We start from the raw sequence: 24,770 nt of genomic DNA, 5'->3' as shown, positions 1-24,770 counted from the left end.
AACATCCCTTTTTGTGTGTGTGTGTGTGTGTGTGTGTGTGTGTGTGTGGTTGCTCTGGATGTGGGAGCGGTCTGTATGTTGATGCAAATGCGCAGGAGCCACGACATGTTTGTTCTGTACCCTTGCACTGGCGATGAAGACAAAAGCACATAGCGAGTCACAGCTCCCTCACGGTGCCTACCGCTCATTAAGCCGTTAATGCAGCTTCCTGTGCATGTGTCTTCAGGCTGCTGATTAATAATGACTCCTGTTGTTCATTAATATCACCATAATGAACAAGCACTGTTGTTGATGACTGTACAACTTTTTATACATTCTTTTTTCTTCTTCTTCTTCTTCTTTCTCCAGACTCTATTGACCAGCCCACATTGGACCACACCCCCAGAGTGTGGGGAGGGGGGATCTGATCGTCCATCATCTCAGTGCCGTCACAAGGTGGGCTAACATCCCATATGGTTGGCATGGTAACGGCCTGCTGGGTTTAGGTTGAGCGGTTTGCCAGAGACAGTTTCTTGTTGTTGCCACATTCTTGCAACATCCTCCTGACCTGAACGCAGAAACAAGGAGAACAGTGTGTGTGTGTGTGTGTTTTATGGAGGTGTTTTGTGTTTGAGGTTTGGATTTTTTGGAAGGTGGAATAGTTTAGGAGGAAAGAGTGGTGCCTGAGGTGGTAACAAGAGGCAAAAACAAAGAGGGTTGAGCGGACGATTTTCAGGCAGATGAGAAAATGAAGAGTGGGAAGACAGCAGGCAGACAGGAGGAGAAATCAAATTATTCTTTATGCTCTACCTGCCACAGAGGCTGAAACAGAGCATTAATCTTTTACCCCTGTCTGCAGGTGACAACAGCACAGACGCACACATAAACGTACTCAGACTGAAACCAAACCACACACACTCTCCTTTTGGTTCACGTGCAGCCTCACTCATGCTTTTGCACACACACACACTGCAAAATAGAGCAGGACTGTTGGTGTGCAGAGTGAGGTCAGCACGAGAGGGGTGGAGCGAGAGTCCAGATACTGGACATGTAGACCAGATAGGATGAAAATGATGACGGACAGGTGTGATAAATGTAATAAAACTAATAAATCCTGTTGAATCCATTGATAGGATTGGATGACTGGCAGGTGGAGCACCTCTGAGAATGAAACTCTCCTGTTTGAATCGTGTACAAAATTTGAGCAGCTGCGTTTAAAACGTGTTTTCTTTTGATTCAAAAGTCTGATGAAAAGGCGATTACACTGTGCAGACACCTGGTGATACGTTCAGCAGGTTATATCATTATTACTGTATGAATCTGGGCCAGTTTGAGGTGAATTCGGAAACTGTGGTACAGTGTTCAGTTTGCCTTCGCTCTGACTCATGTGTCGGATCGGCTTCTTCTCTGTAGCAGTGGCCGCTTAGGCTCAAAGGGCACAAAGACGGTGACATGTAATGTATAGAAAATGGACGCAATAATAATAACAATAATAATAATGATACCTGCAACAGTGAATTTAGAAGACATAAAAATTAAATCCCTGTGCAGCATAATATTTTATTAACAGTCATAAAATAAATTACCTGTTTTAATAATTAATCAATTAGTTTTTTTTTAAGCATAAACAATATTAAATTATATGATTATGTCTTCTAAAATGCTGGATTTCTAACACTTCTGAGACAAAAAAAAACCTGAATGAATAAGAAACAAGCAACTTAATAAAATAAGCCGGAAAATAATCACCAAATAAATAGTTAATGATATTAAGGTCATCCACCTTGCCAGATTAACTCAATAACAAGGTTGGAATAATTCAAGCAGGTGGCCACATGATAAACTTATGGTATCATTAACTTTTCTGGAAGTCTATGTGTTAAATTGCCGTTTTCTGTTGTGTATTTTGTACTTTGATCTTTGAATGACTTTGCGTTTGACTGGCGAAGCAGCTGCGACACAGGTGTCGGAGACGGTGACGATAAAGCTCTCTTGAATCTCAGCATCCAAAACCGGGAGTTAATTACTTCCTTGTCCTTCGTAAAACCTGTGAGGACCGTCGGCGGCTTGAGCGAGTTCTCCATGTCCAGACCAGGGCCGTGTGCCTCTGCTTTGTCAACAGAGATTATGAAAGAGCGGCTGGCAGGCAGGTAGGCGGGCGGGGTGACGGAGGGGCTGTTTGCACCCAGCCTGAGCGGGGCCCTTACACACTCACCCTGTTACCTCCCCCCTTTTCCTCCCTCCTGCTGCCTTCCTATCAGTTCCTCCAACCAGCACCCTGCCTACGCTGTCCTGCCTCAGTCTCCACCTCTCCCCCCACCCCCACCTACAAACACAAAGACAGAATGGAAACGGAGACGCTCGTCAAACGAACTCACGGGAAGTTTGATGGCAGCCGCGACTCTTCCGTCTCCGTGTTTGAGAGGTGGTGAATGAACGTCCTCGGCTATCCGTCGTTTTAGATAAAGTGTTATCTTTGGAATACATTTACAAAACTTTGTGCGTTGACCTCGGAGCTCTCTTGTACAAACTCTAAGAATTCAAGACTAAATGAAGCTGCGACATTGATTGAATCCACTCTTGGGATGATGCTGAGATGCTGAATAAACCCACCTGTAACACACACTAAACGTCGGTCTTGTTTGTTCTCACTAATTTTTCCCGAGCTCTGGTTTTCTGTCCACCCCCCCGTAGCTCTTTCTGACGCGTTCTTGTTTGTTGCAGTGTTGTTTTTTCCCCTCTGCTGTGACTCACTCTGTCGTGGGAAGGCAGTCGTCTCTCCACTTTGTTTCTGTTGTCTGCCGAAACCTCTTTTTTTTTTTTTCTTTTCTTTTGCTTTCAGTAGCTGCTAGTCATCAATTTAAAAATCTGGAAAATTTGCTCCCAGAGGGTCCATGATTTGAACTCACTGGTGTTATTTTAACACCATTCGTCTCATTGCATTTGTATTATGAAAAAAAAACACACACATTTCAGATATTGGACTGAGGGAGGAGTTAAAGAAAATCCAATTCAGTACAAAGTTTGGTGCATCTAAAAGGATGCCCAGAATTGGGATTTGTGTCTCTTCTGCTCGATAAACTCACAGCTGTTGGCTAAAACTTCCTCCCTCCCAAAAAATTAAAACAGAACTAATTCACTGTCCAAAATTAAATTTAATATCCTTGAAATTAATATCTGATATTGAAAGTTTAATTTGCGGATGCTACAAACTTTTTAAAGGTTATAATAAAATCTCTTTGCAAACTTAATTTTCTTTTTCTGTGATTATTTAAAAATAAATAAATAAAGACAAAACGGAAATCTCGGAAATGCAGCACATTTTAATCAAAACAAACATAATGTCAACTTTCTTACTCGAACAACCACAATAATAACCTGAGCAGAATTCTCCCTATTTTACACCGTAATCTGCATTTAGGAAATCAATAATATCCAGCTTTACATACAACATATGAACAATCAGGAGTTTTAACAAATATCACACAAGCTATAAGCCATCAGGAACATTTATGTAAAAGATCCCTGAATGACAAAAGGCCTTTAAATGAGTCCAAGAAGGTTACATTTTTCATGTCCGAAAACACTTTAGATATTGATATTTCTATGCAAGAGGAAACCTTGGTCTGACTGTGGGGCCAGCAGGAAGAAACGAGAAACATCCGAATTCATCCTCTGGGAGCATTTACTGTCTGTGGGATTGTCCTCTAACATTTGAACTTAATTGGGGCTGGACTGCGTGCTTTCCAGTTCGTGAGGTGAACTGTTTCCTCTGGTTTTGCCATAAAGTCATAAAGACCGTGCTTCCTGGTGAGCATTGCTCCCTCTGGGCTTCAGCCTCCAGGGTCACTGGCTGTCCTGCAGCAGACGCGAGGAGTTCAGCTTCAGCCCAGGTGATGCCACAGCGCTGCTGACCTGAGTGAGCCTCCTTCTTAATGACCCAGAAAATATGTGGGTCAGCTGTCAGCGTGGGGGGAGGAGGTGACCCCTTGAAATTGCTCAGGTCAAGATCAGGGTTGAGAACCAGGTCAGACTCGGTGCGAAGGTTCGGAGCTGCTTACCTGCATGGCTGCACTCACCTGTACCGAGCATGTCAGCAGAAGAACAGCGACACCCTCCAATGAAAGCTCAGTCAGCCGGGAGCTAAATTCTCTGTCCTGCTCTTATTTGTCTCTTTGGCTGAGCCGCAAGCAGCTACTGACTAGGAACCACTCTTGGTTAACAGCTGCCCCTCATTGCCTCTGGCCTTTAAGTTATCTTCAATTAAGGTTTAGTCTATAGACTTAAGGGCACATGCAGCTGACGAGAAGCAAATGCAGGAGCCGTATGGCCTTTGCAAAGTGTTTGTTAGCTGTTTTGCCATGAGTGATGCCTTCTTTTTTGGCTAATTTCAACTCTTAAGTCTCTCAAAAGACTCAAACTTAACTCAGAAGTCTCTAAGTGTACCGGGTGCCGATCCAGCACTTACTAAATAACCAAAGAAGTGGTCAGCACTGACCACTTCTTGCTCTAGTTAGTAAGAGGTTTCATCTGATCACTTCAGCAGGAGAAGGAGTTCATAGTTCTTCCAAACCCAGCAATCGTGCGGAAGGTCGAGACATGATAATCGATTTAAATACCGGGATCAAGTTTTCAGTCAGGTCTCACAAAAACAGTCGTGTGAAGAATGAGAAAAGAGGGCTTGACAGCTTCAGAAGCCCTGCTTGCGTTCTCATCTCCACACACCTAGACAATGGCTGCATGAAGTCGGGGTGAATGTGGGATTGACTGTTCTGGAAAGTTACACAAATTATCAGAAGCTGCCCCCTCGTATGCTGATGCCGGAAATGTGTGGGGGTTTCTGAAGCTGTTTGGCCATCTGACGAAAAACAGAAAAATGGAGCAGCATCTTTGCTGCTGCTGCTGCTGCTTGGATTTTTTTCCCCTCCAAATCTAACTACACGCTCTAGTCATCTGACATAAACGGTCATTTCCTTATATTCATATTTGTATAAACACAACATATAAAGCCATTTGTTTTATTGTTGTATTTTCCTAAACTAATTTGCTTCTTCTGCTGACATTTCTGTGTTCATCATCATTTCGTACATCTTATTCACTAATGATTCCACCTCAGCCGAGGCGTCTCTGTTAAAATGTCCCAAATTCTCTAATTCCAAATGTGTATTAAGCCAGAGGCAGAGAAACTAAGTTAATGCCTACTTTTTCCTCCACTCTCTCCCTCTCACACACAATTACAGCATTTCACTCTTTCTCCCTTAAATTGCCGTCGTCATGCCCATCTCTCTGCTCCCTCTCGCTGGGCTCCGTACCGCCATCACCTTCTCCCATTTCCCTCTTTACGTGTCTCATTCCCACCGCCCCCTGCTGCTGTATTGTGCCCACCACAGCCCCGCTGCCTCTCTGCCACCAGGCCCCACTGCCTGTGGCGTGTAATTGACTTTCTCCCTGCACTGGAAAAGCAGGCGGCCTGCGCCAGGCTGGAGGTGACCCATTTCCCTGGGGCATTCAGCAGCCTCCTAATCAACCATTCTCTCGGGCCGCCTCATTCACTCCGCAATTAGAGCAACTTCCCCTTTGAGAACTCCATCAATAGGCTGGCAAGCAGGCGGGCGGACTTGATCGGCGGAGGAGCAAAGACGGATTTTCACTCAACACTTCAGCACTTTGCTTTGGCTCTTTGAGTTCTGAACCCTTCGACTTTGTACCTCCCCCTCTATGCTTTTTGCCTTCTGTGCTCCTCTTCTCCCTCGTGGTAGGTTTCATCAGGCAACAGCAAGCGGGGTTTTTGTCTAACGATGAGCAGAAGACAGGGAGGCAGGTAGACAGGCGGATAGGTAAGAGGAGACGCAGGTAGGCAAGCAGACAAAGACGAGACAGACAGACAGTCAGATGGGAGGCTCTCAAGGGAGAGCTTAAAAGAGAAATTTTAAAGAAACTCAAAGCGGGATGAATTTAGCAAGAGAATCGGCACATCTTCAGAGCAACTCCTGCTTTTAGAGGAGGATTTATGAGTATTTTTTATTGTTGTCTTGCAAGGGAATACACTTGTGTTTCACCTGGTCATGAAGACGTGTGAAAGCAGCGCTCGATTTGATTCTGTCTCAGTAAGAAGGTGCATTCACTGCTTGTCTCAGCTCAGTCAGATATGATCTTGTCACGAGCCAAGAGCCCACACATCTGAAGAAGGGAACATTCTCAATCCAAGAACCAAAAGAAAACCCGAACGCAATCAGACGTTTTTGCGGACTGCTCTGATCCCCCAAGAACGAGCCCAAGATGATGGTGTTCGGTGATTAAATAACAGGCCGCCATCTCTCCCCTGCCGTTGGCCTGATTTGCTATGCAGGAGAGGCAGTACTCTGGTCAGAGGATAACCATGTAATCAATGGAATGAAAAAGCTGCTCTGGCTGTGAAGGTTAAGAGGGGTACTGGAGGCTTTTCAGCCCACTTCATGCTCCACACATGCATTAAAAACACACATCAGACAGCCTGAATGTTACATCTCCTCCTCTAAATCCTCCTCCTTTCCTCCCCTCTCACCTGTGCCCCTTCCCTCCTGTCTTTCTTTGACGTGCCTTTATCTCTTTTTCTCTCAGCTCACTCCCTCCCACTGCCGCTGCCTCTTTTTGCTCTGTTTCCCCCTCTGTACTTTTTCTCTTTTTCTCTTTTCTCTCTTCCTCTACATTATCACTGTACATCCTCTGTCTCCCACTATGTTTGTGCTCTGTCTCTCGCTCTCTCTCTCTCTCTCTCCCCTTCATTTACTTTCCCTTGTTCCCTCCCCTCCTCCATGGTCTCTTTCCTCCCCTCCCTCCTACCTTTCCCCAGTGTCAGCTGCTGTCACTGTGGCAAAGAAAGTGACCAATCAGAGCCCACTTCACAGCACAGGCTTCTCCCTCCCTCTTTTATTTCTTCAGTTCCTACCCTTTATTCTCTTCCCTCTTCCTCCTCCTTTTCGGCCCATCTGCCTCTCTTCCCCACAACCTTTATCAGCTCACTTCCTGGAGACGAAATATGATGCATTATGGGAGACAGACTGCTGTCTGACAGGGGTTAGTTGTGCAGCGTGGCTTATCATCAGAGACACTGCTAATCCTGTGTGTGTGTGTGTGTGTGTGTGTGTGTGTGTGTGTGTGCGTGCATGCACCATATGAGCTGATGAACTCAGAAATGTACAAGCCCACACACAAACACAGCCTCACATGTTTGCTCTCTTTTTCTGAAGAGGAGGAGGAAGAGGAGGAGAAGGAGGCAGACGAGACATGTTTATGTTCGTCATATCTGCCAGAGAATACGATTTGCATTCTGTAAGCATATTTAACCCTGCTGTGTACTGTTTCGCACTGTATCCACTTTACAACCTGCCTGCCTCAGTATTGGTTATTTTTGGTGGGTTCAAAAGGATGATTCCCATGTCTTCTTCGCTTCACAATTACCTGTATAATAAGTGCCAAATAATAGGGACTGTATAATCCCTTCTCTGCCTTTATTAACACCTTATTTACACCTGTGTGTGACCTCCTTCCCCTCAGGTGCTGATATGTGTACACGATGAGCGGACTGGGGGAGAACTCCATGGAGCCTCTGAGCTCAGAAAACCGCAAACGCAAGCTCTCCACTTGCGACACGCCTGGTCTGGGGTGAGTGTGGCCGATCGGCACAAGGGAGGGGAAATGCAGGAAACTGGGCTACTGGGTCAGTGGGTTCGCTAGCCTGGGCCATGTGTGCTGAGATGAGTAAGAACCAAAATATGTGGAAAAATATAAGATTCTGTAGATAGTTTAGGTGGAAAAACGCTCCATAGGTGGAATTTCATGATTTAAAAGTGTGTGTGTGTGGGTGTAAGAATGAAGTCTGGCTTTTATCAGCAAAGGGTGTTAAGGTGCAGCTCTCAAAAATGTAAAAAAAAATAAAAAAAACTTTTTGCACTAAAACAAATTACTTTCCATGCATTGTCAAAAATATATAAACTGCACCGACCATGTGAGAAAAGTGGAGTAGTAGAATGAATTCATTTCATTCTTGCACATTGCCCTCTGCAGGTGTGAGAGGAAGCGGCGGGAGCAGGAGAGCAAATACATAGAGGAGCTAGCGGAGCTGATCTCTGCCAACCTCAGTGACATCGACAGCTTCAACGTGAAACCAGACAAATGTGCCATCCTCAAAGAGACGGTGCGCCAGATCCGCCAGATCAAAGAGCAGGGTGAGTGGACGCAGTTGTGTGAAATCCCAAACGCTACGGAGGGCTGGAGTTGGACAGTAGCACCGCAAGTCAGGATGGACTGTTGAGACGTGTGTGTAGGAAACACTTGGAAAGGTGTTTAGGATAGAGAGAGAGAGAGAGAGAGTGAGGTAGGGAAGAGACAGCTGGGGGTTAGTGCATACACACACACACACACACACTCACACTTGTGCCTCCTCAGAGCCCAGGTGCAAGGACGAATCAGTCATTCATCTCCCACAAATTTCACAGCCTCAACTGTTTATGTTTGGGAGGAAACATTGGCAATGCTTTGTGAACCTGTCATTTCTATGTGTGTGTGTGTGTGTGTGTGAATGCGTATTACGGGCACGCACAGCTGTGTGCTGGCCTCGCCAGGGGCTGCTTAATTGGACGTTTGCAGGTAATCACATGCCCATCCATTCTACTGAACAGCCAAATTATTAGTTCTGTTACAGCTGCTATTGTCACAGTTCTGTCTCCATTATGCAGCGGCCACTTCCACAAACAATTGCAGATGCACCGTCGGTGCAGAGTGAACATGTTTTAACTCTTACATTCAGTGTCGGTATAATTTTTTTTTACTTTGAAGGTGAATTCCTGAAGATCAGGGTGCAGAGCTGTTGGTGAATTTTGCTCTTATTCCTCTGCTTGGCTCAGTCAGCGTCTGCCACCTCGACAGGAAGGGGAAGAGGCTACAGCTGGCCCTGACTGGCTGCTGACACGTTGCCATAGTTACAGGAAGTGAAGACAGAAATGACACAGGCATTTAGATCTCGCTTTCTACCTGTTCCTTCTCTCCTCTTCTCACTTTCACTTGCTCTTTCCACCAGCTTTCATTTTTGCTCTTTTCTCTGTCAGTCACTCCTGTTTCTCATCTCACTTGAATTTAATGTGCTCTGCTCTTGCATCTTCCTCCACTTCTGCCCCCCCCCCCCCCTCCAATCTGTATTGCAGCACAGTGAGTTGCAGCATCTTCAGATTTGCTCCCAGCATCTTAAGATATTGAGTGAACGGATGTAGTGGAGCCTCTGCCTGTTTCACTTTCCCCTTTCTCTCAGTCCTTCTCTACCTAACTTCACAGTGCCCGGCTGTAGGCAGCAGTGGCTGCTTTGTTTTTTATTATTTCTTTGTGTGGGTATCTGTGCCCCTCGGGAGCTAATCAGATAGAATGATTCCCGTAGCCAAGCAGCTCTCGTCTCTTTCTCACACCAAGCCTTGCATTAATACAACAACCTAAACGCCTGCCGCTTTCTGCCAGCGTCGTCTCCATCCACGTCCCTCTGGTTCAGCTCCAGTCCTTCCTGTCTCTCTCTTTCTCTTTATGTGTCTGTGTTTCTTTCCCTCTCTCAGACTCAGCCCCTCCATTAATTCAGGTGCCTCAGCTCCTACCCCTGCACCATTACAGCTTCCTGAGCCTCTCTAGCTCTCTCCCGCGCTCTCTCTCTCTCAGCCCCAGCCTACCAGACAGTCCCTCAGAGTCTGACACTGAATATAAAGCATGAGGACGGCTGCTACCTGCTCCACATGCACCCAGCCCTCTACTCCTCCTGACGGGCTCCTCAGAGAAACCTGGCTCCGTCCGTCTCCCTCCTCACCTGTAGTTTTACATTAAAAAAAAAGAAAAAAAGAAAAAAAAAGCAAGAAAGGAAAAAAAGTGAAGCTTGAGAAACGCTGCCCCCTGCTGGTGCAGCTAGAGTAGTGAATGACTGGCTGTTTCATCCAGTTTCAGGTATCGTTGCTCTCACCTTGTGTTTCTCCTTTGCTCTTTTTTTGCCTCTTTGTAGGCAGCTGGGCTTGAAATTGCTGTGTGTGATGTTTTTTTGTAATGTCTTTTGCCTCTTTCTCCTCTCTGACAGGAAAAGCATCATCCAACGACGACGACGTTCAGAAGTCAGACGTGTCCTCAACAGGTCAGGGAGTAATCGACAAGGACCACCTGGGGCCGCTCCTGCTGCAGGTGAGTCCAGGACTCCACCTCGGTCAATCACACGATATTTATCCAAGGTTTGATCAGCCAGCAGGCCGCTGCTGACATCCTGTCGCTGTGCTCACAGGCTCTGGACGGCTTCCTGTTTGTGGTGAACCGGGAGGGAAGCATCGTGTTTGTGTCGGACAACGTGACGCAGTACCTGCAGTACAAACAGGAGGAGCTCATAAACACCAGCGTGTACAATATTCTCCATGAGGACGACAGGGAGGAGTTCCACAAGAACCTGCCCAAGACCAACAGTGAGACACACACACACTCATACACACACACACACACACAAACATAAACACACAGGGAAGCTGCACATCTGCTCAGAAGTAAACCCTGCTTGACACGTTCTACAGGGCCGAGGTATAAAACAAACTCTGAGAGGTTACACCAACTCTGCACACACATCAGCGTAAACTCACACAGTTATTTATTCATGCTCCTCCTTCCTTAACTTTTTCTCTCGTTATAATGAGGAGCTCCTGGGAAGACTGCTCGAGTCCATGAGAGCTTTTCAAAAACACACACACACACACACATACACACCTGACAAAGCACACGTGCTGAGGAGCACCCACCCACTCAGTGCTAAGCAGGCAGAGCGTAGCGCAGCTGTCAGTCACACTCAGTGGTCCAGACACTGTAAAACAGGCCTGAGCTCTATTCAGATCCCATGGCAGCCATCTGGAAACTACTTACTGCTAAATAATGCACCTCCACACTTCCCTCTGCTTAATTCACTGTGTGTGTTTGCATGTGCACATGTATGCCTGTATACATTTACATGCTTATCTGTCAGTAATTTGATTTAATTTTTTTGAAGGTGCTGCCTGTGTGTGTGTGTGTGTGTGTGTGTGTGTGTGTGTGTGTGTGTGTGTGTGAAAGCCCGTGAGTGTGTGCACAGAGCACTATTTATAAAGCTGATTAATTATGGATATATGTGCTCGACTGAACCTGCTACTCGATTAACTCCACAGTAATGTTCCTAAGCTTTGGCAGCTCCGACTTGTCATTGACGCGTTCTCCCACTTATTCCTCCCTTTCCCCTCTTGTATTCATTCACTCTTTTTATCTCTGAAAACTCATCTTTATCTGCTCTTCCTCTGAGCGTCCCTTGTGCCTCTCTCAGCTCACTCCTTCTCGGCCTCATTCATACTTAATATGGCTGCCTACTAAGACGAATATTGTGGTTGCCTGTTTCTAAACCGGCTTCTCTCTGCTCTCCCACCCCTCATTGTGTCTCGCTCTGCTGCTCTGCCCCTTCATTATGTTTTGGACCCATGAATGAAATACGCTCTCACAGCACATTCCTGTGGGATGACCACTGACCACACCAGCTACAGTTAAACACACACACTCGCATATACAAAGACCCAAGACACACATACAGTAACAAAAGCAGGCATGCACTCAATGCAAAAAACATGAAGTGAGCTTTTGTTGTTGGCCAGTGTGTTGTTTGACCCCTCCGTCTTGCCTCGGTGTTGGTTAATTGTATTTGAGGGGAGATGTCGGCTCCGGTGACTGTGCTGCGTTTTCTCTGTTGAGGAAAGAAAGCCAAGGCCTTGTTAAATCACCTCTCACCTCTCGCTATCATTTAGTCCTTCCCTATCCCAAAGATGTCTCGTTCTCCTGGGGCCTTTCTTGTATCCTCCCTGTACCTGCCAGACGAAAACCTCCAGCCAACTCAAGGCCCCCGATAAGACTTCACACAAACCTTGCAGTACAGCTGTATGTCTCTCTGAAGTTTGCCTCCCCTTCCTCTCCCTTCTTCCCCTGTGAAGGTGACCCTGTCTAAATGAGTGTGTGTGTGTGTGTGTGCGCGTGCCTTGATGAGGAGTCAGGGTCTAAATGAGGATAGATGGCTGAGTGTCCCTGGCCTCTGCCCGCTGCAGAGCAGACTGAGAGGGAGAGATATTGGAAATCGACACCTTAGCTACATTAATCCCATGGTCCATTTAGCCAGGCATCCGAACAACAGGAGAGGCTTCTGCTTCTTAGTTTAAGAGGGAAAATACACGTTGCAGTGTGGTTTGTTTGTTTGTGCTGCGTGTGTGTGTGTGTGAATCCGCAGCAGGAAAGGGTGTGAGCTGTTGTGCTATTTGATTACAGGATATCCATTCATAGCCACGTATGGGTTTCAGTCCCAGGCGTCACATGTTCATTCCGTCTTACTCCGGAGTATAGATTTATTTTTGTTTCTTTTCCTTTTAGTAAATGGAGTGTCGTGGGGAGGCGAGGCGGCCCGACAGAAGAGTCACACCTTCACTTGCCGGATGCTGGTCAAGTTTGGTCATGGCCACGGCCCCATGGAGGAGGGGCCAGGAGGGCCACGCTACGAGACCATGCAGTGTTTTGCTCTTACCCAACCCAAGGCCATGATCGAGGAAGGGGAAGGTATGCTGGCACGGTCACAGCTGAGTTCATGATAAGGGTGTACAATGGGCTTTTACTGTGTTGAAATATTACAGTCATCTGCATTCATAGGTAGTATTTAAAACACCCCCACATACACACACACACACACACACACATTTTGCTTATCATTGTGTTTTGTTTTGTTTTTTTTACTGTTGTATGAGATTGTGTATGTGCAGACACTGGAAGGCTCTTTTCATATAAGTTTCCAGAAGGGAGGATTTTGTAACGTCATGACTGGTTTGCAACAAATGTGCAACACAAGTGTGATGTGAAAACTTCTATGCACGGGCTCTGGAGTAGTTGTAACAAAAGTAATTTCAGTGTTTTATACATCCATACACATAGCTAGCTGAAGGGGACTTCACCTGAAGCTTCATCTGAAGCTATTGTTTTCTTTTCCATTTTTCTCCTCACTATCTATTAACTGAAACATTTTTTGGATATATGCTGCTATGTGTGCACTATGTTCCCTTCTGTATAAAGGAAAATTTTAATGCATGGAGGTAAAAAATTTAGACTAGATATAAGAAAATTGCACCTAGACAGAAGTACTAGAAGAGGCTTTTCAAATGCAAAAAGAATTAATTTATTCAAACCATGAAGATTTGATTATAGAACTTGGTTAAGCACACTTGTCACTGTTTTTGAAAGTCCTGAGTGCAAACCAGAGGACGGAGCATTAGAAGCATTTTTCAGGAAAACTCATTTTAAAAAATCATGAAACGTTACTGAAGCTCCTTTTCTTTCACCCGTAGACCTTCAGTCATGTATGATCTGTGTGGCCCGTCGAGTGACAGCCATGGAGAGGACGGAGAGTTTCAATACGCGGCATGAGCTCTCAGGTGAGTGGCCACGAATCCCTAAATGCTCACCGAACAAACAAAGAAGCCTCAGCAGACCATGACGTTAATTTTTTATCCATGAAAATGTGTGACTCGTCCCTCTTTTCTGCCTCGTCCTTCTTCTGTCCTCCCCGGCAGGTAAGCTGATCCAGATCGACCAGAACTCTCTGCGAGCATCAATGCGTCCAGGCTGGGAAGATTTACTGAGGCGTTGCATTCAGATGTTCCTTCAACACAGTGACGGGCAGCCCTGGTCGCACAAACGCCACTACCATGAGGGTGGGTCACCCACTAACACACACCTGGAATCAACTGCTGAAGTACCTCAAACTTCAGACGTGGTGAATTCATTTTCAGCCAAGAACAGCATATTGTCTGACTGAAATTAATTGTTTTTAATTTGTTTTAGCTCCCTGTTTTTATCAGGCTTCCATTCATGCATTAGTGTATCAATATTGATGCCATGAATACAAATGTCTTGAGTGCTCCGACATTGATCCTCACTATAATCACAGAGTTGTTTTTCACACAGACAGTGATTGATGACCTTTGTTTTCAGATGTGTTTCATGGTGTTAATTTGTCATTTTATCCATCTATGCAGCCTTTCTCCAGGGTCATGCTGAGACTCCCTTATACCGCTTCTCCCTGTCCGACGGCACTCCAGTCACAGCCCAGACCAAGAGCAAACTCTACCGTCACCCCATGAGCAACGAGCCACAAGGCTTCATCTCCACTCACCTACTGCAGAGGTCAGGAGCTGAAAATACATGCACAACAGTCCATACAGACCCAGCAAAGGATGTGTCATTTACTGTATTGACTAAAAGCACTTACAGCATAGCTACGCGAGGCAGCCAAGGCGAAAGTAGCGAAAGTAGCAGCTGAAATAGCTTTTATATTAACTTTTATATACTGACATTGTGTGAACAGTGAGAAGGCTCCATGCTGGAATTGGTATTTCAGTTGCATTCGTACTGAGTGTCCATAGTCTGAGTGTAGTCGGTGTGGGGGATACAGTGTTTTCAAGGTTTTTTGCATTCTTTTCACACCTTCTTCTTGTTTTCCTTCTTCTTCCACACAGAGAACCAAACGGTTACCGCTCAGCTCAGGGTGGCAGCATGATGCCGAATGCTATGAGACAACAGGGCATGGGAGGCCCTAACCCGAATGCCCAAATGAATATGAACACCGGTGGAGGGATGGCGATGGGGAGCATGGGCAGCATGAGCAGGGGCTTTGGCATGAACGAGCAGGGCCACATGGGTCATATGGGCCCGATGGGAAGCAGCTCTATGTATGGGGGGAACGGTGGAGGAGGAAGTGGAGGTGGAGGCATGGGCAACCGCATGATGCAGATGAATCAGATGGGGCAGATGAATCAGGTGGGGCACATGAATCAGATGAATCAGATAGGCCCCATGAATCACCCAGGCCAAGGCATGCAGCAGCACCCACAGCAGCCCCCGTTTCAGAGCAGTGGTGGCTTTGGGCTGAGTGGCATGAACAGCCCAACAGGAAGCCCCAGAATGGGAGGCCCCCAGCAGGGACTCTTGATGTCGCCCCGTAACAGAGGGAGCCCAAAGATGGGTGCCAACCAGTTCTCACCTGGAGGTAAGTCATTCAGTAGTTTAGCGTCTCTTGTTTGTTAATTGAATTACGTTTTTGTTATTGTAGTAATTTGCGTTCTGTTTTCCTTTCCAGGCATCCACTCTCCTATGAGTGGCATTGTCAGCGGTGGTGGAAATGGAGGGAGCACCACCACCTTCTCCAGCAGCTCCCTAAATGCCCTTCAAGCAATCAGTGAAGGAGTAGGGAGCTCCCTGCCTTCAACCCTAACGTCCCCCTCACCAGCCCTTAAACCAGACAGCTCCCCCAGCGTCCACTCCTCTTCCTCTTCTTCTCAGCCGAGTCAGCAGTCCAAACCAGGGCAAGATGGCTCCAAAAGCCCAGCGGGAGGCTTAGGACCTGGGCCTAGCGACCATCACCACCCCATGCACCATCACCACCATCATCAGCATCCTCAGACTGAGAATGCTGGAGATCGACCAGACAGCCAGGCAACTACCGCAGCTAAGGAGCCTGGAGAGGGAACCAATGAGGTGGGAGGGGTGAGCTCTGAACCCCCTCGGAGGATGCCAGACAGTAAGGGGCATAAGAAGTTGCTGCAGTTACTGACTTCCCCAACTGAGGAGCTGGGAATAGGTGGCAGTGGGCCAACAGGGCCTCCTGTACCACCCCCACCAACCAGTAACAGCACTCCTGCAGGCTCAGACACAAAGGACCCCACTGGAGGCATGACTAGCCCCTCATCTACTGGGGTCTCCTCCTCTTCTTCAGCCAGTGCCAATCCAGGCCAGGCATCTGGGCCAGGAGGAGTGTCAACAGCACTGTCGTCAGCCCACTATACCGGCTCACTGCAAGAAAAGCACAAGATCCTCCACAAGCTTCTTCAAAATGGCAACACCCCAGATGAAGTAGCTAAGATCACAGCCGAAGCTACTGGAAAGGTGTCACTGGGGAGCCAGGAGGGCGGAGAGGCTGGGACAGGAGGATCAGGGGCCGGGACCGGATCTGGGATGACAGAACCCAAACAGGAGCAGCATAGTCCCAAGAAGGAGAAGACTCATGCCCTCCTCCACTACCTCCTCAACAAGGACGATTCCAAAGAGCCAGCAGATGTCAAGCCTAAACTCGAAGAGCTAGATGGGAAGGGAGCCCCAGGGGCTGTTGGTGGCCCTGCACGTGCTGGCCCTGGATCTGGACCTGGCCCTGCACCAGAACATCCTGAGAGCAAAATCAAATCAGAGCCACCTGACGATGTAAGATTGCTTCTGGAAAGTGCCCTTGCTGTTGGGTCTAGTCTTTAGCTGTGATCTGGATAAATGTGAATTTTTGTAGACATTTATGTAATGCCTAATTTGATCCATATTTATTGTTCAGTTACACAATCTGGAGTCTATCCTTGGGGAATTGAGGGGTTCAAGCTCTGACTTTTACCCGGATCAGGCTGGAGGTGGAGGAGCTAACGACACAGGAAACAAACCCCAAGGTTGCCTTGACGACAGTCTGCGGGGTAAGTGGTTCAAGGCCCAAAGGCTATACGAAGTGACAGTTACAAGCAAGGTGGGCTTTATGACATCACAAGTGATGATATTAATGTAAAGTGGTGGTGAAACGACATCTGGAATCATCATGTGCTGCCTTTCTGCATCTTGTTTTATGTCTGTACCTTAATTTCTGGTCTTCATGGTGCAAATACAAACACTCACTATTTTCTCACCCTCTCTCTCTAGCCATGCTTTTAATACTCACTTGTTTCCTTTGATGAAATTTTATTAGTACTTAATAATAAAAGCTGTCTGTAATTGACTCTCTACATCATAGCAGTATGAAATAAATAATAACAAATACATAATACATACATAAAATGATTAAAAAATATATGCATTTTTATTGCCTCATTCTATAATATGAAAATATATCTGTAGAATATAAAAATGCTAGAGGGCACTGAGATATTATTTTTTTCCCAACACAGACATTATTCTCCATGTTAGGAAGACAGAGAAGTGTGTGACCAATGTGTTTATACTTTTTGTATACAGGGAGCCCAGGAATAGGTCCAGGGCCTCAGGGGTCCTTCCAGAGGGCCATGTCCATGGATGGAAAGCCTCCAGGTGTGCCTGGAGGGGGAGGTAGACGCCCCATGCTCATCAAGCAGGAGAACATGATGGGCGGTCCAGATGGCTACCCGGGAAACATGGGTGTGTGTTCAAGTAATAGCTTCTGCACATTTTCTCGCACTTCTGTCTGCCTTAGACTCTTTGACTGTATTTGAATTTGTCATATCCTGTTACCAGAAAACTGTTTAAAAACACAGATTTAAGTTGGGAAATGTTGAGGGCTGAGAATGGGCCAAAGTGCCCGCCATTAACACTTTTATGATACTAACACATGCACATTTGGTGTTTTATGTGTTTCCAGGACCAATGAATAGGGGCATGGTTCCCCAGAGGTCTCCCATGGGGGGGTCAGGGGACTGGGGCATGCCCCGCTCCAGCGCCAGCCCTGTGGGCTCAGCAGCGCATCCTTCTATGATGCGCCCAGGCATGGAGTACAATAACAAGGGCATGATGTCTGGACCTATGGTCAGCCGCGCCAACAGCGTACCAGGCACCAGGTCTATGCTGCAGCAACAGCTCATGGAAATGGGTATGTTTGTCATCCTCATGCCAAGTGTTGATGGTGTCGTAAAAAGTACCTTAAACATGCTTGTGTGACAATATACTCTGAGGCACATGCCAAAGTCAAGCATGCTAACATGCTGACTGTGACAGTACTAACTTGGTAAACTGTTAACGCTGCTGATATTTAGCAGTTATGCTGTTTGTTGCCATGCCAACATTTGGTGCCCCCCCCCCCCCCCAAAGTTAGGGAGGACGTGAATGCACTAAATTTCATGGCAGCCTATCTAACAGTTATTGAAATGTTTCAGTTTGTACCAAAGTAGTGAACCGACTGTCCTTTGCTAACTGCACACACAGTGGCCCAAATCCCTTTTTTCCATTCTGTGGTGAATACTCAAAGATGTCCTGAAATATTTTAGCATCTTGGATAATTTCATATATGTCAACTAAAACATCCAAACAGACATGTACATTCTTGTCCCTTACATCTTACATGTATAACCTGTAGCTTCTCACTGCCCACTCTGTATTTGTATTCTCTTTGTGCTTTAGGAGGCTCTGCTGATATGGGTATGGGTATGAGCCCTTTCAGCCAGCAGGGCCAGCCCAACCAGTCCCCCTCCTGGTCAGACACTATAATGGGCATGGAGGGTAACAGGTCAGTGAAACATTTCTTACTATCTGCATTAATTTCTGATTAGCTGCAGTGAGTTCAGGAGGCAGTTTATAGTGAAGCTCATAGTGTCTCTGTGTGTTTGTGCCTTGCAGACGCCAGTTTGGCAACACCTTAGATGATCTCCTGGTACCTCCCACCACCAGTGAAGGTCAGAGTGATGAGCGGGCGCTTCTGGACCAGCTGGACTCTCTGCTGAATAACACGGACGGCATCGCTCTGGAAGAGATAGACCGAGCCTTGGGCATCCCAGACCTTGTCAGTCAGGTATTTCTTCAAAAACGAAAAGGAAAAGGAGAAATATCAGTCTGCGTATCATGGCTTGTAAATGGGCCTTACATTCATCTTCGCATTAGATATTTCAGTCATGACTCACAGTGTTAAGACTGTTCTTTTATGGAAGAGAGATAGATGAGCCCAGAGGGATGTGTCTGTGCTGCTCAGAAAAAGACAATTACAAAGTCAACCAACTGGAAATGAATCAGTTAGACAGAGAAGTTTGACAAACTTCTCTTTTTGTTCTCTTGTCCCTTCTGCTCCAGACTCAGGGAGCTGAGCAGCAAATGGAGACTTTTCCAGGGCAGGACCCATCTATGGTGTTGGACCAGAAACCTCTCTATGGACAGGGCTATCCAGGATCTCCCACCATGTCTATGCAGTCTGGCTTTGGAGGGAACCCCTTACAGGGGCAGGCTCAGCAGGGAGGGTTTGGGCCCATGCTCTCCCATATGGGTCAAGGTGGCAGCTTCCCTGGTATGGGTGGAATGGGCGGCATGGGACACCCGCGTGCCAACATGATGAGACCCAGGATGATGACTGTCAACAAGCCCATGAGGCTCCAACTGCAACAGAGGCTGCAGGGACAGCAGGTATGAATACAGGAAGCGCATTGTGTCGTCAGGTTACATGCAAACAATCAGCTTGCATCTCAGTTGTCCCAAAACTGTACTAATTCTGATCTAAATGTGTCAGTGTGTAGTGTGCACAGGGGATAAACAAATTTAGGTGTACTAATAAATGCCAATATGAATATTAATATCAGTGGAGGACCTTCTCACAATTGGGAGAAATTGAACCAACCAGGGTTACAACAGCTGGAAGTTAACAAATAGATTATTGTGAACTCGGAAACACATGTTCTACCTGCTGTTGATGTCTGACGCGTATATTTTGTCGTTAGAAAAATACTACTACTTTTTTCTAACTGCCAAGATGGTGCCCTACCTACGTTGATATTTATGTATATTTTGTCTATAAATATACAGCACTGAAAGGTCAGAGTAACATTTGCACCATCATCTTCATGTTGAATGTTGTTGTTCTTTTTTAGTTCATAAATCAGACACGACAGGGCATGGCTATGAAGATGGAGAACCCAGGAGGCAACCCTGGCATGAGGCCCAACATGCAGCCTGGAATGGGAGGACAGGTAGATGACAAAAACTTCAAAGATATATTTGACACAGCTTTCAAATGATACAACTTTTACAATTATTTGATTTCTTAGCTTCAAATACCATTACAGATTTTGTCCAGGAGACCATTTTAACAGTACAGGCGGTATGTTTTCTAACATAAATACCAAATATATTAAAATTTCTGATTGTGTTTATTTTGTGCAGCCTGGCTTCCTCAACGCTCAGATGATGGCTCAGCGCAGCAGGGAGATGGTCACCATGCAGATGAGGAGGCAGCGCATGATGATGCTGATGCAGCATCAACAGCAGCAGCAGGCAGCGGCGGCAGCTGCTGCTGCTGCAGGAGGCTTCAGTCCCCCTCCAAACGTCACGGCTCCAGGTGGCATGGACACCCCTATGGGAGGCCCAAACATGGGTCAGCCGGGCCCCCAGCAGTTTGGCTACGGTGGGAACTATGGTGAGTCTCCTGAGGCGGGTGCCCAGCAGATTACTGCTGCTCCCTGCTGGTGAGTCTGTGGACTGCAGGGTTCTGGTGCTGCATGTGTTGTGAAAGAGAAGATTGGCAGACTTTTGTGACAAAAAACAAAATTTATGAGAGGTTGTTCATGTTTCTTCCTCGTCTCTGCGTACTAAGTATCAGAACACACTCCCAACAGCAACAGGACAGTCATCACTGTCATTTATTACTATGTAATGTAATCAAGTCTGAGGCTGGATGATTTCTCTCCACAGGGATGGGCCAGCAGGGAGACCCCTCATTCGGCCCGTCAGGCAGCAGTCCTCCTAATGCCATGATGCCCGGTCGCCTGGGACCTCAGAACCCCATGATGCAGCAGCACCCGCAGGGAGGCCCCATGTACCAGAGCGCAGAAATGAAAGGCTGGTCACAGGGAGGCATGGGACGCAACAGGTATGAAATCAAACACACTGACCACAGGTACGACAGTGCTATACTGTCAGGTGCCATCAGGGAGAAAGTTTGGCCTCAGCTTCTCTTTTCTTGGATGCATATTGTTGAAACTTCTTCCTTCCTTCCTTCCTTTTGTTGTCTTTCATCAGTTCGTACCCTCAGCAGCAGTTTGGGCAACAGGGACCACCGGGGCAGCAGCAGTTTGGGCAGCAGGGGAATCCAGCCCAGTATGGGGGCATGATGATGAACGGGGGCATGGCAGCCAGCGGGGGAGGAGGTCACATGGGCCAGATGGGAGGGCAGATGGGTATGAACCCAATGGTGATGGGACGCATGCCTATGGGGCCTGATCAGGTAGGTGCAGAGGGTGAATGCTTGAAGGATAAACTGGTATTTTTTAAAAGCTTGTTTTAAAACAATACGAACATGCTAATGTGTACACATAGATTGCCATATCTGTTCCTCCTTTCCACAGCAGGTGCAAAGAATTGAGTCTTAGGTTTGTTAAATCGAGAGGATATCGCACAAATTTATAGTCTTAGTCCATTTTGTGTTACTACACCTTTAATGCACATCAGCAAGGAAACGCAGAACATGTTTCATCCACCACTATTTTGCCAGAATTTCAAAAGAACATCTTGAAATGTCACAAAAAAAAGGAAGTCTGTGACGAGCAAAATGTGGCAATCATGACACATGAAGTGTGTGACTGAAAGTTGTTCTCCGCTGAAGAGACTAAAACATCTGATCAGCATGGAGTGATGTGCAAACTGCAACATTTCTCAGATTAATTTCTGAAGCAAACATAAATGGGGTCGAATGCCTCCTGACCATAGAATGAACATCACCAGCTGTTTATCTCAATAGACCAATTCCTCATATTTGTATGGTGGCGGTGGATGGAGCCAGACTTTAGTTGGCTTTTTGCTTTGCCAATTTTCTAGAAAATCTGTTAAAGTTTCAGGCTACATTTGGATGGAAACCTGACTGCTGTCTGTGGAAACACAGCTGACCCGACATCCATTTGTAAACCCATTTATTTGTCGAACTCACACTGACAAAGTTTCATGTTAACTCCAAGTGAGCCTTTAAATTAATTTCTGCACAGAATGAGGACTGAAGATTTATTTCTCATCGCTTAAATTGTAATTATTTTTGTCCAACATGGACAAGAGGGACAATTACAGCGACCAATAACCATTTCAGTGTACATACGGGCATGTCATGTTGTTTTAAGGTAATTTGATAAATTCTTTTAGCTAATGTGGACTTTTCTTCCTCATTTTTTTTTCTCCTTTCCTTCCCTCAATCTAGAAATACTGCTGAGCATCGTGACAGAAGCATTCGTCTGACTGTCCATTCAGAGACACGGCTGCAGCACTGGAGTGTGTGTGTGCGTGTGTGTGCGTGTGTGTGTGTGCGTGCGTGTGTGTGTGTAATGCTGCACTCCCACCAGACGGGGGAGTGAGCTTCCTTTGGACTCAGTGCCAGTAACAGCAGTCTGGCCACCTGGAGACTGTCACATACACACCTGAAAACAGGATCGGATCAGAAACACTGTGACACATTTACACTCATAAACACAAGACAGACAGCTCTGTGATTCCTCTCATAGACTGTGGTTTTGATATCAGACTCTCTCTGTCGGACCAAACAGTCCAAGTGGACAGACACTCGAGTAGATCACAGACTCGAACGTGGACGAATGTGTTAAGTCGTGCCCTCCATCGTCGACTGTGTTCGGTTTGAAAAAGTGGGATTCCCCTCTTGTTTCTGAACTGCGTGGGATTTTTATCCGCCGCCTCTCCGCTGCTCCTGCAGGATCTCCGCGTTTGCGAAACACGGTTCCAGATGATGAGCCATCAGATTGTGACACTCAGATGAATGTCATTCAGCAGTAGCACATTGTTTTGTCCTCCAGGACGCCGCTGGGCTAAAAGTATGACTGAATTAGTCGTTGGCTGATCGCACTTTAAGGAAAGGCCAACATCAAAAGGATTGTGGCAATATAGAGGCCTTTACCCGAGAATTAATGAATAGCAGCAGACATTTACTGTTTATTTTTGTGTGTGTTCTCCGACTTTTCTCCGAGTGATGGTGCTGTTGATTGGAAAGGCGTAACCTTGATGATCTTTGCTCTAAAGTGGGAACCAGTAGAAAGGCAGTAAGCACAGATTTTATCCAACCCTCTCGTCTGCCAGTAAACTGATTTATTACTACAGGAGACATTTGTAAGTCATTTTAAAATCGTTCTTTAAAATAAACGACTTCTATTAATGTTCAAAACTCCACTTATATTTATACAAAAATACATGATGTGGTCATTCCGTCACCCCAGAGGTAATTTTTAAATCCAGATGTTACAAATATTTTCGTTACCTCGCGCCAATTTTCAGTGTTACTGCAAGCGCAGAAATGAAATTGATTGCCAGTCGTAAGATTATGTCTATATGAGCTCACACTGTAAGAGAAGGCGTACGTTAGATTTCAGTGTAGGCGTGCAGATTTCCAGCAATAATCCTTCCTCCTGGTTTTCCTCTGAGGACAAAGCTCAAGAATCATTTGCTCAAAGTGACGGCACTGCAGTATTAGACATGATGTCTTGTTTGGAGGTTTTTGTTTTTTTCTTTTGTCTGTGAATATGAATTGTAAATATGCTTCAAATGTACTATATATAAATATATATATGCTTTTGTAGGTCACATACTGTTTTGCACAGATTGTAAGGCTTGATATTTAAAAGTGTAATTTTCTTAATCCGTCATAGGTCAGCTTTTATTTTCAATACTTTAACCATCGGTTGGAAAGGAAGGGCCTCCTTTTTGTAAGCAGTACGTGTAGATTTTCTTTTCATACTGCCACTTTCTCTCTCTCTCTCAGAAAACACTTATTTTCTGAGGTTGTAGTCTTAGCTAAAGAGGTGCTAGTGTGTAATTTTTTTTTTAATAAATTATTTTTCCTCTGACAAAAAAAAAGAAAAGAAGAAAACACAAAATATGCCTATTTAAAAAAAAAAAAAAAAAAAAAAAAAAAGTTGACACATGATTGTGTTAGGCTTCTAGAGGCCCGGATGTCTTACCAGTATGTGGGGGTTGATATTTTCTGAACCTCATGCTTCCATGTGTGACTTTAAGTTTCACTCCTGAGATTTCAGTGGGTTGAATTCTTGCAGCTTCAAGACTTGCGATATCAGTCTCGCCGTTTAGCTGTCCGCTAGGGCCTTTTAGGTTTGTTCACCGACATTTAATCCTGATGGAAGCGACACAAGAAGTAGTCTGAGTCCCTGATTACCTGTCAGATGTCTTGACAGTGGTTTCTTTTTTTTTCTTTCGAGTTTGCCTTTATTTTCATTGTGTTTTCTGTGAAGCTTTTGTTGAGAAATCTACCTTTGAACACATGCTCAATCCAAAGATTTTATTTGTCATTCTGCAGTGCGTAGAAACAGTTCCTGACGTAGATTGTGCAAGTACTCATGCGTGCTTTTACTGTTGCACATAACCTATAATATACATTGAACTAAATATGTTTAATTGCATATATTATATCCCCATCTGTATGACATAGATTAGACATGAGTCTGGCTCTGCTGAGGTGGTTTGACTTTCTTTTTTTTTTTCTTTTTTTTTGTTTGTTTGCTTGTTTGTTTGTGATCGTCTCTTCCTTTCTGTACAACTCATGGCCAGTTGAATTGTGGTGCTGCAAACGATTATTTCACAACAGAATGTTGAGATTTTCTAAGCTGGAAAGGAGGTTTCATGATTCATGTCATCATATCTCAGAATAAAAGCTTGGAGGGTTTTTTTTTTTTCTAACCCCAGTCTCATTGAAGGTTATGAAAGTTTAGTCTAACAAATATATATAAAAAGAAAGAAAAAAAAAAGTGTTTTGCTTTAAAGAAGCTCATTTAAGTGCATCGTTGGTGGGGCTAAAGAAAAGAGAAAACACATGGGGAAACATACAGTCATTATTACAGGATGTAAAATACTATTGCTTTTTTTTCTTACCTTGTTTCTTGATGTTAATATCTATGTAAATACAAATTTATATTTAAACATTACAATGTCCCTGTTGTCTTTCTGCACATGTAATCGATCGGTTTGCATACATGGCTCGACAATCCTGCAGCTGTCAG

General features: G+C 45.5%; 1 protein-coding gene across 1 annotated transcript in view; it reads left to right on the top strand.

Annotated features, from left to right (window-relative positions):
• The window catches only part of LOC124063010 (nuclear receptor coactivator 3-like), a 54,377-nt gene extending 29,679 nt beyond the window's left edge, over positions 1–24,698 (top strand). Inside the window, exons 2-23 of the mRNA XM_046396204.1 lie at positions 349–435; positions 7,516–7,623; positions 8,026–8,186; positions 10,064–10,164; positions 10,262–10,436; positions 12,400–12,582; positions 13,362–13,448; positions 13,587–13,727; positions 14,052–14,199; positions 14,532–15,061; positions 15,152–16,269; positions 16,391–16,523; positions 17,056–17,214; positions 17,435–17,662; positions 18,190–18,295; positions 18,406–18,577; positions 18,853–19,179; positions 19,641–19,739; positions 19,933–20,185; positions 20,461–20,638; positions 20,788–20,992; positions 21,953–24,698. Coding sequence (XP_046252160.1) covers positions 7,535–7,623; positions 8,026–8,186; positions 10,064–10,164; positions 10,262–10,436; positions 12,400–12,582; positions 13,362–13,448; positions 13,587–13,727; positions 14,052–14,199; positions 14,532–15,061; positions 15,152–16,269; positions 16,391–16,523; positions 17,056–17,214; positions 17,435–17,662; positions 18,190–18,295; positions 18,406–18,577; positions 18,853–19,179; positions 19,641–19,739; positions 19,933–20,185; positions 20,461–20,638; positions 20,788–20,992; positions 21,953–21,964 — 4,605 coding nt within the window. The 5' untranslated portion in view covers positions 349–435; positions 7,516–7,534 and the 3' untranslated portion in view covers positions 21,965–24,698. The remainder of the gene's footprint in view (positions 1–348; positions 436–7,515; positions 7,624–8,025; positions 8,187–10,063; positions 10,165–10,261; positions 10,437–12,399; positions 12,583–13,361; positions 13,449–13,586; positions 13,728–14,051; positions 14,200–14,531; positions 15,062–15,151; positions 16,270–16,390; positions 16,524–17,055; positions 17,215–17,434; positions 17,663–18,189; positions 18,296–18,405; positions 18,578–18,852; positions 19,180–19,640; positions 19,740–19,932; positions 20,186–20,460; positions 20,639–20,787; positions 20,993–21,952) is intronic.
• Positions 24,699–24,770: the final 72 nt, after the last annotated feature.

Source organism: Scatophagus argus, chromosome 8 (genome assembly GCF_020382885.2).
Source record: "Scatophagus argus isolate fScaArg1 chromosome 8, fScaArg1.pri, whole genome shotgun sequence".
Classification (NCBI taxonomy): Eukaryota; Metazoa; Chordata; class Actinopteri; family Scatophagidae; genus Scatophagus; species Scatophagus argus.
This window is presented reverse-complemented; position numbering and strand designations above follow the sequence as displayed.